The sequence below is a fragment of the Crotalus tigris genome, unplaced genomic scaffold, assembly GCF_016545835.1.
Source record: "Crotalus tigris isolate CLP2741 ecotype Arizona unplaced genomic scaffold, ASM1654583v1 scf7180000017731.4096049, whole genome shotgun sequence".
Taxonomy (NCBI): Eukaryota; Metazoa; Chordata; class Lepidosauria; order Squamata; family Viperidae; genus Crotalus; species Crotalus tigris.
In genome coordinates this window covers 3,409,162-3,423,535 of record NW_024096599.1, presented here as the reverse complement: position 1 = coordinate 3,423,535, position 14,374 = coordinate 3,409,162, and the positions used below count along the sequence as shown (strand labels likewise).

General features: G+C 38.7%; 1 protein-coding gene across 4 annotated transcripts in view; it reads right to left on the bottom strand.

The window, feature by feature from the left end:
* LDLRAD4 (low density lipoprotein receptor class A domain containing 4) overlaps window positions 1-14,374 on the bottom strand; it is a 270,690-nt gene that overhangs the window by 16,184 nt on the left and 240,132 nt on the right. The window contains exons 1-2 of one of the 4 annotated variants that reach the window (XM_039339284.1): window positions 5,810-5,929; window positions 1,626-1,780 (exon numbers count right to left, since the gene is read on the bottom strand). In XM_039339284.1, the coding sequence (XP_039195218.1) occupies window positions 1,626-1,730 (105 nt within the window). In that variant the 5' untranslated portion in view covers window positions 1,731-1,780; window positions 5,810-5,929. Of the gene's footprint in view, window positions 1-1,625; window positions 1,781-5,075; window positions 5,569-5,725; window positions 5,930-14,374 lie in introns of those variants that run through there. The other 3 variants (XM_039339283.1, XM_039339282.1, XM_039339281.1) reach the window with 3 other exon arrangements.

The window sequence follows — 14,374 nt, the reverse complement described above, 5'->3', positions numbered from 1 at the left end:
GATAGACATTTTATCTATTCATAAACCTGCAATGATGTAAGACAGATTTTCTTTTAAAAAATTAATGTCGTGCCCTAGCAGAATCTAAGGGAACACCTTTATTTCAAATATGAATCCATTAAAAAATAAAAAAAGGTTTGCATATAAGTTTTTTCACAGCTGAGAAGTTTGAGTAGCCTTAAGCATTATTAATCTGCAAATTTTCTAAATTTAATACTACAATCTGCACCTCCATTATTTATATTTGATACTTCTTAACTGCCCATTTCCCTTGAAGATGGGCAGTCAATAAGATTAAAAGGCCTATGCAGAAATTTGGATTAGAAAGGAAACAGATTTTGGGAAGTGTGCATGGGTGCACACATGGTGACCACCCTAAACCAAACATGTAATTTCCTTCTGTGCAAGATGCAGGTTCTTTAAGGACTAGCTGATAGGCACTAAGAGCCGTCTGTGTCCCAATTATTCTTTTCCCCTATGAAACTAGATTGCTGTAATGACCTAAAATAAATACCCACACAGCACATGAAACCACACCCAATCATTAAAATGAAAGTAGATTATTTTTTTAAAGGTTTGTTTTTTAAGGAAACAATTATGTCTGGTCAAACCTACTTTTCCTGCATCAAGAGGTTTTCCAGAGGGGAATAAACTATCCTTTCTTTAACCTTTGCAAGAGTTTCTTAATTAATTGAAAGAGCAGTCAAAACAATATATTTTGCCTTTTTGTTTTATCTACTTCTGCCTTGTTTTAAAAAAAACAAAGCAGAAGTCAGTAAAACAAAAAGGCAAAGTTTCTTCTACCTCACATAGTGTCATTTCTATTTCTGCTTTTAGCAACAGTTGACATCTTTCTTTGTTCAATAGGCACACAGCCTCTATTCACAGAAGACAAATCTCACTTGGGACCGAGATTAAAAAAATAAAGCCTCGATTATGCATAAAACTTGGTTTCTCTCCAATTAATTCACCTATAGGAACCTAACAGAATGACTGTCCCAACTCTCTTGGGGCAGAGTATGAGATTTCAAAGCTGTACAAGTAATTTCAAAAACAACAAAAGTATTAGCTGGTCTTTGAGACTCTTGGAAAGTTAAATAAAGTTTAATCTGGTTAGTACAAGATCAGGGTGTAGGCTAAACTGTAAAGTTAAAAAGAACATGTAAGAAGGCATTGGCAAAACCATTGCCATATAGCTGTCAAGAAAACAGTATCAATATGTCCATGAAGTCATCCGATTGCTGACCATCTTTACCTTCAAAGCATAACCAATATATAAACACCGTCCATGTTTCAGTCTAGGTATCAGCTCCAGGAAGACAACCTACGTCCTGAATAACATATTTTGCTATATCAATCAGCATAAAGTGAAAAACCAACTTGATTAAATAATATGGAGATCCATCAGAGACTATTGCTATTATTTCCTTCGCTTAGCATTGAACTGCCTACAAGCAAGAAAATTGCCACCAGGTGTCCTCTAGCTGTACTGAAGTCCTCTATTTCAGCAGGAGATGAAGTCCTAATACATGTGGAATGTCTCAAGTGAAAATGATTAAGCAAACTGCTACAAAAGAATTGCTTCTTGTACCTAAGGAAAGTGATATGCAAAAATTTAAACTCACTGGTTGTAAAGAGTCCTCTTGCCTCCTGCTTTGGCTCTGCCGACTGATGAAGGACCTTGTTGACCCTTTATAATGATTCAGCAAGCAGATGATCACTACTATCATAACAGTTATCACCACTATGATGATGATAATCTGAATAAACTCTAGTTCCGCTGTAGGGAAAAGAAAAATGGTATCATTTAAATCCAGAACAAACAAGAAACAGCACTTAACAAAATAGGAGGTACAAAACCCCAATAGATTTTCTGATACATATAAACTGCACAATGTGTCAAAGAAAAATGTATATTCTGTGCAGTAATGAAAATATTCCCAAGATGCAGAAGACAAATAAATTGTTTATGGATAGTTAGGTACTAAATAGCACTGAAATAGTAGAGATGAATTGTTTATGTCTTCAGTATTGGGATTTGCTCCTCTCCAAAAGTCAGTTCACCATGTTTTGAGTTTTGATCTGTAATAGTACACATCTCACAATTCAATGTAATCATGATTTCTTTTAGAAATTATTTCATCAAGTTTAGCCCTCAGGGTAATTAATGAAACAGACCTAGATCAAGCATATAATAAAATATAAAAAAGCTTAACTGCAATGGGATAATTGTTATAACATTTGGTTATACAATTCTTATTACATTTAGAAAGTATATAGCAAGCATACTCAAAGTAAGCAATAATAGGACTGTGTGAAAACATATCCTTCAAGGCAGAAAAAGACAGATATTAAAAATACTATTTATTATTGCAACAGGTCACATACCTCATTCTATAAGAAGATAACAAAAATGGCCAAAATTGATATGCTATTTTGTAAAGTTGTACATTTTTAAAGAAACACAGTCTTCACACAAATGTTTCCACAAATAGTTCTAAGGATTCTCCTCCGGCTATGTAAAAATATGCTAAGTATTACATATTAGTAAAAAGAACAGATCACAGAAGAAAACCATCCTAACACTCTATTACTATTACTGCTATTATACTCATATGTGCAACCACCTATTCCTACTATTATTTTATAGTGGAGATTAATAACCAGAAGGATTCAGTTTAAGAAAAACAAATCCTTAATAGGCAATGCTATATTAAAGGCAATAACAACCAAAATGATCAAGGATTGCTTTTGCTTGGATCGCTGTTTTTTTGTTTTTGTATTTCAGTGAAACCATGGTGATGAGAGATTAACCTAGAAAGTCACTGTGTTTTTTCAAAGTCACAATGCCCCTAAAAAGTCTTTAAGATTAAAAAAAAAAAAAAAACGCCCCTGGGCATTATAAATGTTTTCCTTTTGGAAATCATAATTGCTTTACACTGCTTGGATTCAATTACAGCATCAATTAAAACTATGGCACTTTGGGACAAACCAGTCGCATCATTAATTTTGAAGAATCACACCTTTAGTTGTTAAAATTAACAGAAAAAAGCACATCAACGACTGATAATGTACTTGTTCCTATGTGTAAGAACTCTGCAAAATTCAAGCCTTCATTTGCCCACATATAAACTAGAGTTCAGCCATTGTTCAACCAAAACATGCCTTTGACCATTGCCAATATGTACTTTGTAATGGAAATGGTGAATCAAAGGCAAAATACATAATTTTGCTAACAAGTTAAATATTATAATTCTTGCAATAAATTCTGTAATTCACAAATATCTTCAGTTTCACAAAAGGAATGTCTACTTTTAAAATTAATTCTAAAAATAATTATACGAAAGCATATAGAAGAGTGTATCCGCATTTCTTTTCTTGTAACTTGGGGTTAGTAAATGTAAAACACAGTGAATTATTTTTCTGGCATTAAGAATTGCTTCTAATAATTTGGGAAAGAATAAGAATTAACAACTTTAAAAAGAGTATTGGTCAACTTCCTCCCTATTAATAGTGAAAGGTATAAATGGTTAGGACTGAAATGTTGAAAATGTTGAACCTATCAACATTTTCAATAAGGGCACATGTTCTAAGTCACATTTCCTGAATAGACAACACAGTGCAGGAGATCATATTTCCCTACATATTGTAAGTTATTTACACTCTTAAAACATATATATGATTTGAAGAAATATAATAAATCATTTATCCTTTTCTGATTTACAAGCTACTTTCTCACAATAATTTGTATTAGCTAGATACAATTTTAATCCAGCCAATTACAGATCTCTATTGCTTTCCTCAAGAACTCTATATGCAACTGTACATTTTTTTTTCCAGGCCCTTATACTTTTGATTAGTGACAGGAAGCTACAAAATGTTCTCTTTGATTCTGTATCCTGTCACTCTCTCTCCTAGAAGACAAGTTTCAGTTTTAAAAGCAACTATCTTTGAATAAAGGATTTCTGAATATTACCTAATTTAAAGGCCCATAACCCAACAGTTGAGCCAACTGCATTATTATGAAACAGACATGAGTAACTTTAATATTGTTGATTTAGCTTTCCTAGAATACAGGGATAGATGGAATACCATTACTTCTGCATCTGCCAAAAATGTAGCTTTCTAAACTAAATCAAGAGCTCTGAATATTTTTACAGAGGAGCATTTCCTCTTTTTACAAAGAAGCATTTCCTCTTTTTGTCTGAACATCACCATGACACACAAAACTTATTTAATTGCAAGTGCAAGAATGGAGGGAGACAATCTCTAGCCAGGAAATTTGGATTACAAAATAATTGGTTTTGCAAATTCTATTTTACAAATTATAAAGAGATGGCTTAGTCCTTTCTCCCCCTTTTTTTATCAAACTCAGTAAGAAAACATGATTAGAGGGTATGTGTAAGTGTAAAAATCTATTGATAGTGAATAATTTCTCATTAAGACAATAATGTTAGAAGAGACTTGCATCTTACAAAGATTTGCTAAAATATCTCGTAGCTTTTGGGAAAACAGAAAAAAGTGAAGCTGAAAATAAAACAAAAAAATATATTAAAGCCCAAAGATACAAATCAAGATAATTTTTCTAAATCTTCATTTTTGACGTTATTCTAATACATTTGCTCGTTGGTCTATAATAAATACAAATCTCTGCTATACATAGACATTGTCACCAAGAGGCCTGCATTAAAGTGGAAGCAGACATTTTTTTAATTATTATTCAGCTGCCCTGATTGTAAACAGGGCCAACTAAAATGACTCATTAGGCCGGAGGAAAGTAGCCTTCCCTCCAGACAGTCTGGGAAGCCTCCCCTGCCGTTGGCCATAGTCTGGCCTAATGCGCAGTTAGATCCAGAGCATAAGGAGATGCCACACTACCCACTTCTGAATTAGGGGGTCCAGAGGGGGTGCCGTGTGACCCACACGTCTAGAACCACAGAGAGAAATAACCGACTTGACGAAATGTAGCACCGAGTCACCCGTACAATTAAAGGGAGCCTTCAGAAGAAATGACAAAGCCAAGGGCTAAAGAGCGGTGGCGGCGGCGGGGGGGGGGGGGGAGTTTGCTAGAATACCTCTGTGAAAAAGCAGGTCTTTCAACCGAGCATCTTTCAAAGTGGTAGCGTTAAGCTCCTCGGCGGGCATCCTCGGGCGCTTCCTCCGCTCGAGTAAGAGCCCTGCTGTGAGCGGAGCATAGCTTCGGGCTCCGCGCGCGGCAGTCGAGCAACGCTCGCCCGGACTCCCTTTGCTCGCCTAAGCAGCTGCGTCTCGCCCGCCTCGCCAGGTCGACGACGGGACCCAGCCTTAGACGTTACTCGGCCGAGCTGGTCCAAACGGCATGGTTCCCGAGAGTTGCTGGAGAATCAAGGCCGCGAATGGGGAACCGGGGGCGGCAGGGAAGTCCGGGAAGGAAGAACTGCTTCTCCGGGGCCTTTCATTCTTCCCGGACGGAGGCGGAGCCCTCAAGACGCCTCCCGACCGCCCTAAAGTCACCGGCCGCGGTGCCAAAGTCTCCGCGGCAAGGCAAGGCAACGCGGACTGAGGTGCCGTTTTGCATCAACGAGCTCCCCGGGGAATAAACCGCGCGCTCTCCGACTTCAAGGGAGGGACAAGAGCCACCCGCTCAAACAGAGCGCCGTTTATTTTTAAAGGCTGGAGAAGGGAGGGAGAGAAAGTTGGGCAAGGAGCGAGAAGAAAGCAAGCCGAAGGCGACAACCGCTCTTACCAACTTCCCGCACGCAACTGCCCTCGGCTGCCCACTTCGCACTTTCAGCCAAGCCCAGCGGAGACTTTGCGAAGCTTCTCTTACCTTCCGCCTTTCTGCTCCAACGCGACGTGCGTCACTCCGAGCCCCGGGCGCGGGGATCGAAGGAGCCGCTCTAGGAAGAGCCTTGGCAGGGCTGCCTCCCCGCTCTCTGGCTATTGGGAAATGCTTGCACGTGTCCACCGCCGGCGGCTGGGCGGCGCGCGGCTGAAGCCGGTTGCTTCGAACAGCTGCCCCGCGTTGCCAGTGCAAAGATCGCTGTAGCCTCCCGTCCCGTCGCCCGGCCGTCGCCGGCCGATTTCTGTACGAAGCGCTTAGGCTTAGGGAATTTAAAAGGATAGTTTGGCTGCCTGCCAAGCTTTGAGGCATTCGTTTGCCTTTCCGGCTTTTCAAAAAAAAAAAAAAGAGGAGAGAGGGGTGATAGATGTAAGCGTGTTTCGGTGGAATTGGGTTCATTGACAAGTCACTGTCAGTGTTTCATTTGATGAGCCTTTTTCATTTTCCTGGCCAGGTTTGTTTCCCCACTCTAGCTGGAAATAAAACGTATGAGACTACGACCCACCTATTCCACTCTCCAATTTGGAACAAATAGTCACGACTTCTGTATGCAGTGCTTTTTTTGTTAAAAAAAAAAAAGTGCCGGAACTCACCCATGTCATAGAACTCGCCTTGCCTACCCTACAAGGTTCCATCCAAAAAAGGTGCCGGAACTCCGTTCTGGGCCTTCTATGACAAAAAAAGCCCTGTCTGTATGTAATTATATATAGTCCTCTCTGTATCTTGGACTCATATGTAATTATAACCTAAGCCATTAAAAGTGGATCTCTGTGAACAGTCTAATTTAAACTCCATTTAACAGTAGATAAAGAAATGATTTGGATTCAAAAGACCTAATCAAGACACCCAGCTGTCATTTTACTTAGTATAATCTAACACAATTTGTGCCAAGTTCTTAAGGAAAAGAAGCAGCATAGCTATATAATACTCCTCTTTTTCAGACTTGGGTTTGGCACCATAGACTAACAGGTTTTCTCCTACAATGTCTACGAGAATAGTTTTGAATAAGCACAGGTGGAATTAAAATAACAAACTTTCTTTTACAAGAGAGGAAAAGTGGAAAAATTATCCTACAGGAGGGTCTGAGAGATTTGTAACAGACTACCACAGCATCATATTCATCTTTTTTTAAAAAAAATAAATCATTGTTTGTTTATTTAGCCTTGTGAGATTGATCTCTATAAAGTTGGGGAGAGGGGGAGAGAGTTGAGTAGAAAGAATCTTCAAATCACAGACCTTTCAAGTATTCAAACAGGAAGTAGCATTATTGAAATCATTTCATTTTTTTCTTCATTATATTACCTTTTAATCATCAGAAAACTGGCATACATTATATGGGGCCAAACCCCTATAGGCTAGCCCAGGGGTAGGCAACCTTGGCTCTTTTATGACTCGTGGACTTCAACTCCCAGAATTCCTGAGCCAGGCATGCTGGCTGAGGAATTCTGGGAGTTGAAGTCCACAAGTCATAAAAGGACAAGTTTGAAGACCCCTGCACTAGAGGAAAGAGAATACAATCTTGAAAAAGCAATGCAGGATCAAGTATGGAAACATAAAGTGAAATGAGATAGAAATGGAAAAGGCACAAGAAAGGGACTCAGCATAATCCCTGCCTTGATGCTGCTTGTTGGAACAGGGCCCAGGGAAATGGGCAGGCTTTCAAGGTTCTGTTAGGGTAGAATTCCTATAATCCTTGCACTGTCTCTTTCCTGATTGGGCTTTCCTCAAAGAGCTAACATTTAGGGTTAGAAGGAAGATGTCAGATGAGGTGCTCTCTGGAAAATACTATAAGTGATGTCATCAGGAACTACCAAGGAATTACCCCATGGCAGGAAAGAAATCCAGGATATGAAGACCGAGTGATGTGTGACTCCAATCACACTGGCTCATGTCCCATACTCATGTCCCGTACTCATCCATGCATCTGAGCCAAGGTGAGCCCTGAAAGAACAACTTTCTCTTATTCTGTCTTCTGTCTGTCTGACACACACACACACACACTCCTATCTACTATATACACATTAGTCCTACTTTCCACTTGATCATTCTGGGCATTAATTTCCATCAACTGGTCTTTAAATTCTGTAGACATCACATGAGAAAAGGTTTTGGAAGTTGTAGGGAAACAGAACTCATTCTACCAGTGTCTTATCTTGTCTTTTCTCTTCTTTCTCATAGCCAGGGGAAATGGAAGACAGATGAGGTTATAAGAATATTTTTTACTTTTCAAAATTTATAATTTTTAACGGGGTGTAGTAAGAGGCCTAGGCAGGTGCCAAGGAATGTCTCAAGGGGTCATGTGTCTTGCAAACACATTAAAGTTGAGGGAACATTTTAAAAAGTAACAAAAAGAAATGTGACTGTTCCTCTTTTTATCATTTCAAATAATATTTTAGTTTTAATGTGATTAGGTGTGAGCAAGTAAACAGATGGCACCAGCTTGAAGATTAGAAATAAGTTTGGAGGGAGGATTTAAAATGAAAGTCAAGTGTTTAGGCATCTATATTAATTCAGCATTAAAGCCTCTTTAAAAATGATATTATTAATACCTACTTTGAAAACTAACATATTTTTTTAAAAAAAATCTTTCCAAGGCTTGACTTAAAATCTCATTTCATAGATAAACACAGCTGTACTTGATCCACACCATCCACATGGATCCACCCACAGCTACATACTTCCATGAAATGCCTCATCTGGCTGAGACCATTATGCTTTGCAGAAAGAATGAACCCCACCCTTTCAAAAGCTATTTTAAGATTAAGATTGAGATGTATCCACATGGACACGGAAGATTAAGTTTTGGTAAAATTTAATTTGTAAATTTGTACTGAAATTCTAACTGTACAAATGAGAATAGTAAGCATACACACCTTATCTATTTTCAAACTTCACAGTCATGATGATATATATGTGGATTGGAATTACTCAGAAAAAAGAAAATCTGTACAACACATTTTGTCAGCCTGATTTCCTTGGAAGGTTATATATGGCAGCCTATGTCCTTGGAACAACAAAACCAAGAGACTGGACACAAACAGTCAAAGACAGATGGAGAAGCAATCCATCTGAGAAGTGTTAGTGTGCAATCTCAAAGGCAGTACATATTAAATATTTACATAAAACATTTGTCTAAAATAAAGAAATACAAACAGCCTACATCTAAATATGCTATTAGAATTGTGAAAACATACTGAGAATATTTTAGATTTGTGTCATGGCCTGAAGCTACAACACAATTATACATTTTCTATTCACTGTTTGTTAAGAGAAGTCTTGCCTCCCCAACTTGAATATTTTGTACTATTGTACAGTCCTCTACTTACAATAGTTTGTTTAGTGACTGCTTAAAGTTATAACGACATTGAAATGGTCATATGATCAAAATTCAGATGCTTGGCAACTGGTTCATATTTATGATGGTTGCAGTGTCATGTGATTAACCTTTGCGATCTCCTGACAAGCAAAGTCAATGGGGAAGCCAAATTCAATTAACAACCATGTTACTAAGTTAACAACTGCAGTGATTCACTTAACAACTCTAGCAAGTTTGTAAAATGAGGCAAAACTCACTTAACAAATGTCTCAACAACAGAAATTTTGGGCTCAATTGTGGTTGTAAGTCAAGGACTACTTGTACTGAAGAAACAGTATATACCAGTGGTGGCGAACCTGTGGCACGCGTGCCAGAAGTGGCACTCGGAGCCCTCTCTGTGGGCACGCGCGCTGTTGCCCCAGCCCCGCCTCTCCCCGCAACCCCCTCCTCACCAGCAGCCTGCCCAGAGGAGAGGCTCTCCCAAGCACAGCCCATGCAGAGCAGCACAGCGCAGCCAAGCACGTGGCAGCCGAACAGAGGAGCAAGACTCCGCCCTCACGCCCCATCACATGCAGATGATGCTGCGGGGTGCGGGCGGAGGGCGTGGCCGCCATGGTGCTGCAAGGCTGCCTGGGCGATCTGTGGTGAGTGGCCCTGTGGGCAGGCAGAGCAGGGGCAGAGTGGGGCCAGGCCGGGGGGCGGGCCGGTTTTTGTGCACTCAGTCTCTAAAAGGTTCGCCATCACTGGTATATTGTATTTTAAAAATACTTATTACAAAGCATGATTTTCCTAGCTTGAATTCTCCTTTCTAACTAAAACATTTTTAGATAGATGAGGAAAAGTGATCACACATCTATTAGATCAGGGCTTTTCAGCCAGTGGTACAGGTATCACCTGTGGTACATTGGCATCTGGCAGGTGGTACGCAACCATCCTAGAAAAAGTAGCAGGGGAGGAGAATGAGCTGAACCGATGGCAGCATTGCACAAGCCTGAGCAAGAGATGGCTGGAGCTGCAGGGCTGTCAGGGCTCAGTGGAAGTGCCAGGATCAGCGCCAGGCTCCAGCTGGAGCTCGGCATTGATCCTGGCGCTTCTGCTGAGCCCAGAAGAAGCGTCGATCAGCTGGAATGTTGCAACATCTCCAGGATCTTGTGATTTACATTTAGATGCTTGGCAACGGATTCATATTTATGACGGTCACAGTGTCCCAGGGTCATGTGAAGTGACCAAAACCTGCTGCAACCACCCAGCAGATGGGGGGAATAAAAACCAAACACCCCGCTGCCAATCCTCCACAGAAATGCTCACAACAATGAAAACGTCGGACAGGAGGTTTGGCTGTGGCTTGGGGGGGCACTTTTTTCAGTGCCATTGTAACTTTGAACAGTCACTAAGTGAACTGTTGTAAGTTGAGGACTACCTGTACTTTATCACTTTTTTCCTTTTGGGGGGAGGTCATCAAGTTTTTGACACCTTGCTAGGCAACTGGTGGTACTCGGATATTGCCATATCCTAAAAACGGTACAATGGGTGAAAAGGTTGAAAAGCCCTGTATTAGATAATTGCCACACAACTATCTCCCTAGATAACATGCCAAAACATCCAACTCTCCAAATAAAAAAATAGAGATTTCAGTGCTTTTGAAACAAGACTGCAACATAGAATATATTTTCTTGTGGAAAAGCCCTTGCTCTATAAATCTAGTGTTCATTTGTCAGTCTTCTGTGTGCTCCCCAAGATAACAAAGGGCCACCTACTTACTTCATAATGGGAAAAATTCAATTTTGAAGCTAAAATCTCAATATGTGATTATTTTAAAAAAACATTTCTTTATACCCTCATTAATTAAAAAATTATCAATTTAACAGAAAAAAGTCAACGACAAATGTGTGGCCTTAGATGCTACATCACTGCATATACATACCTACATTTTTCATGAAGAAAACACAGTATCAGTGAAAGAACAGAAGAAGAATTACACAATATCAAACATTAGAGGGCTATTTCCTAGAAAAAATATCAGATCTTAAATTCTAGACTGCAGAACAAGCTAAAGGAGGAATGAGAGAGACCTATTTTTAAAATATAAAATGGACCCTGAAGCTTAATTCACAAGAATTGAAATGGGAAGGTAAATGCCTACCATTAACCTAATGTCATGGATCAAAGTGTCTTTTTGCTTTTTGTGATTAATTTAGCAATCTGTCTTTTACCTATGATGCCTTCCATAGGGATAGCACTTAGTGGACTTGGTTGATTTCAGAAACATAGAAAGATTGGTTAATAGTTGGATGGGAAATTCTAGGGCTACTGGATGGATGGGAAGTTAAAACAAGGTAGCAGAAGAAGACAATGGCAAACAGCATTTCCATAATACAACCAAGAAAAACTGCATGGATGCAATCATTAGAGTCAAGCTGATCTACTTTTTCAAAGTTGATTTGACGAAGTATTAACTTTTTAATCTTCAATTTATGACTACAATCAGGATTTCATTTTAACAGAAAATAAATAAATTCTTTTTTTCTTCCTTTTGATTTCTTTTCTTCCCCCCACAAATGAGAAAAGAGCATAAATAAATACAAAAACAAGATTCCAAAGTCTCCTTCAGGCATCATAGTTAAAACAACTGAAACCCAGTTTAGATTTATGTAAGCAATACAAGTCAAGGAAGCTATATACTGTATAATTCAAAGAAAGCAAAGTTTCTGATAAGCAAGATTTATCTAGAATAAATATGTGAGAGGCACATATTTCACCCACCAAACAAGTAGACTTTTCCCATCAAGATTAGATGGCAAATAAGATTAAAGTTGGCATGTTTAGGGAATTGTGTTTTGTAAATGTTTCCTGTACAAGTGTAGAATATCACCTTATTTCTTTAAACAAAACTTGTCTTTGATTTATTTTATTTATTGTTCAAATTTTAAAACTGTTTATCTCCCTGGCAGAGGGATTCTGGGCAGATAAAATATCAAACCATAAAAACAGTATATAAAATTTAAAAGGCAAGGATGAATTAACAATCAGAGGGAAAGCTGATTTAAAAAGTAGGGAGAGGGTGCTAACCACCCCATGGCTCTGTGTTTCTATGAGCAAGACCGCAGAGTTTTTACACTTTTCCAGAAGGCCAGGAGAGTGGAGGGCCCACCTCACCTCCAGCGGGTGAATGTTCCACAGGGTGAAGACAAGGGTAGAGAAGGCTCTTTTCCTGGACCCTTCCAGTCAGAATCCTTTAGCTGAAGGGGTTCTCAACCTTGGCAACTTTAAGACTTGTGGACTTCAACTCCCAGCTTTGCTGGCTGAGGAATTCTGGGAGTTGAAGTCCACAAGTCTTAAAGTTGCCAAGGTTGAGAACCCCTGCTAGCTGAAGGGGTCTATAACATGACTTCCCTGCCTGATTGGATAGGAAGGACTGATGTAATGGGATGCAGACAATTCCATGGGTATATATAATAGTAAATGTATTATGTTTTAAAGTTTGTTATAGTTTCATACTCCATTTCTGGAATATAAAATAATACATGTATACTTTTTATTTTAAATAAATGCCTTTTGCGTTTATTTTAGTGCCCTTAATATAGTACCTAAGGCCTGAGACATGTTGATTTGTACAGTAATTGTTTCTCACACTAGGGATCACCTCTCCATATGTTTTTGATTTCCTCAGAGGAAGGGTGGGACAGAAATGTAATAAACAGATTAAAATATGACTAAGGCATTTATCATTGCAGATTAATACAGCATAATGTAGAGAAAAAAAAGGGAATGTGTAGCCTGGCTTGTGATAATTGATTCAAATTTTTTCATGTGAGACAATCCCTAAATGCCAGATTGGGCAAGAATCAAAATTCTGTGTGGGCAAATGTAATGTTAAACATTAATTTAGAGTTACTTTCATTCAGTTCAATTACTGGCTAATTCAGTCATCCATTTGATTTCTTTATAATCCTTAACCAGAATGGCCCAAATGATTTCCTCCTTTTACAGGAATCACATTTCTTTGCATTATGGCTACTTGGTGAGATGAGCTAATATCTTTGGCTATGCCAGACTTCCTTATGAAGTAATAGGAAAAACCACACATGCCAAGCCAGTCAACAAAAAAGACTGGAAATAAAACTGTTAATTGAGCAGGTGCCTTTAGTACATAGCACTCCTTTTTATATTTCTGTGATGTGGGTTCATCTGGAGTATGGATGTGTGTCAACTTGTGGAGCAGCATGCCTTAAGACAGAGGAACTGAACAGCCAGGTGTGCCTTATAATAGCTCTTTGATCTCTAGCCAGTTCTTCTATAGTATTAAGCCTATGTCTGAACTATAGCACGTTAAAATATAAGTGAGAGGATACTCTGAACTATTCCATAATGCAAAGAACAAGAAGGAGGGAAAATGCCAACCCACAATTTTACTATATGTGTCACACAGATAAAAATAAGATTTATAGCTCACCCTCATTTTGTACAATAATGGTCCTGCCTCTGTTTTCTTCCAAAACAGCAGCCCTTGGAGGTGAGAGAGAGTGACTGGCCAAAGTCATGCTTAAAGGAGAATTATAACTCACACTCTACTAGGGTGACAATCTTTATAAAACACTGTGGTTGTAATTAGTTCTGCAAAACTTCATTGGAATTCTCAAGGGCTGCTGAGATTTATCAAAATGATGCTTCTATCTTTCAGAATTTTCCTGGTGATATCTGTATATAGATCATGTGGTTGTCTGTGCAGCAACTTTTAAGGACTCTAATAATATCATTCAATCTGACACAGTTTTCACTGTGTTATCGTTTAATTTACAGAAAAATATTAATTCATACAAACCCATCAGCAATGTTTATTTGCGTATTCAGCACACAGACTTTACCATTTAAATAAAAACTAGACTTAGTAAAGAAGCATTTCAAGATATTGGCAATGTATTTTATGCAAGCATTTTTGTACTTTATTTGATGTACAGCACAGTTGATCATGACTGAATATCAAGCATGAATCCTCTATTCCTATTTAAGAAATGACAGGGTTTAGGATTTACTTCCATTAATAACCAAAAGAAGACTCCATCCTCATTCTTTTCTTTTCATTCAAGCAGTAACAAAAAGATGTATTAGAGATCTGCATTAAAAATCTGAGACAGCACCTCATTTATTATCTTTCCATAGAAATATCACAGCTAAAAATGAATAACAAAGACAGAATTGGCAGGGGTGCCACCATTCCAGCATCTCTGCAATGCAAG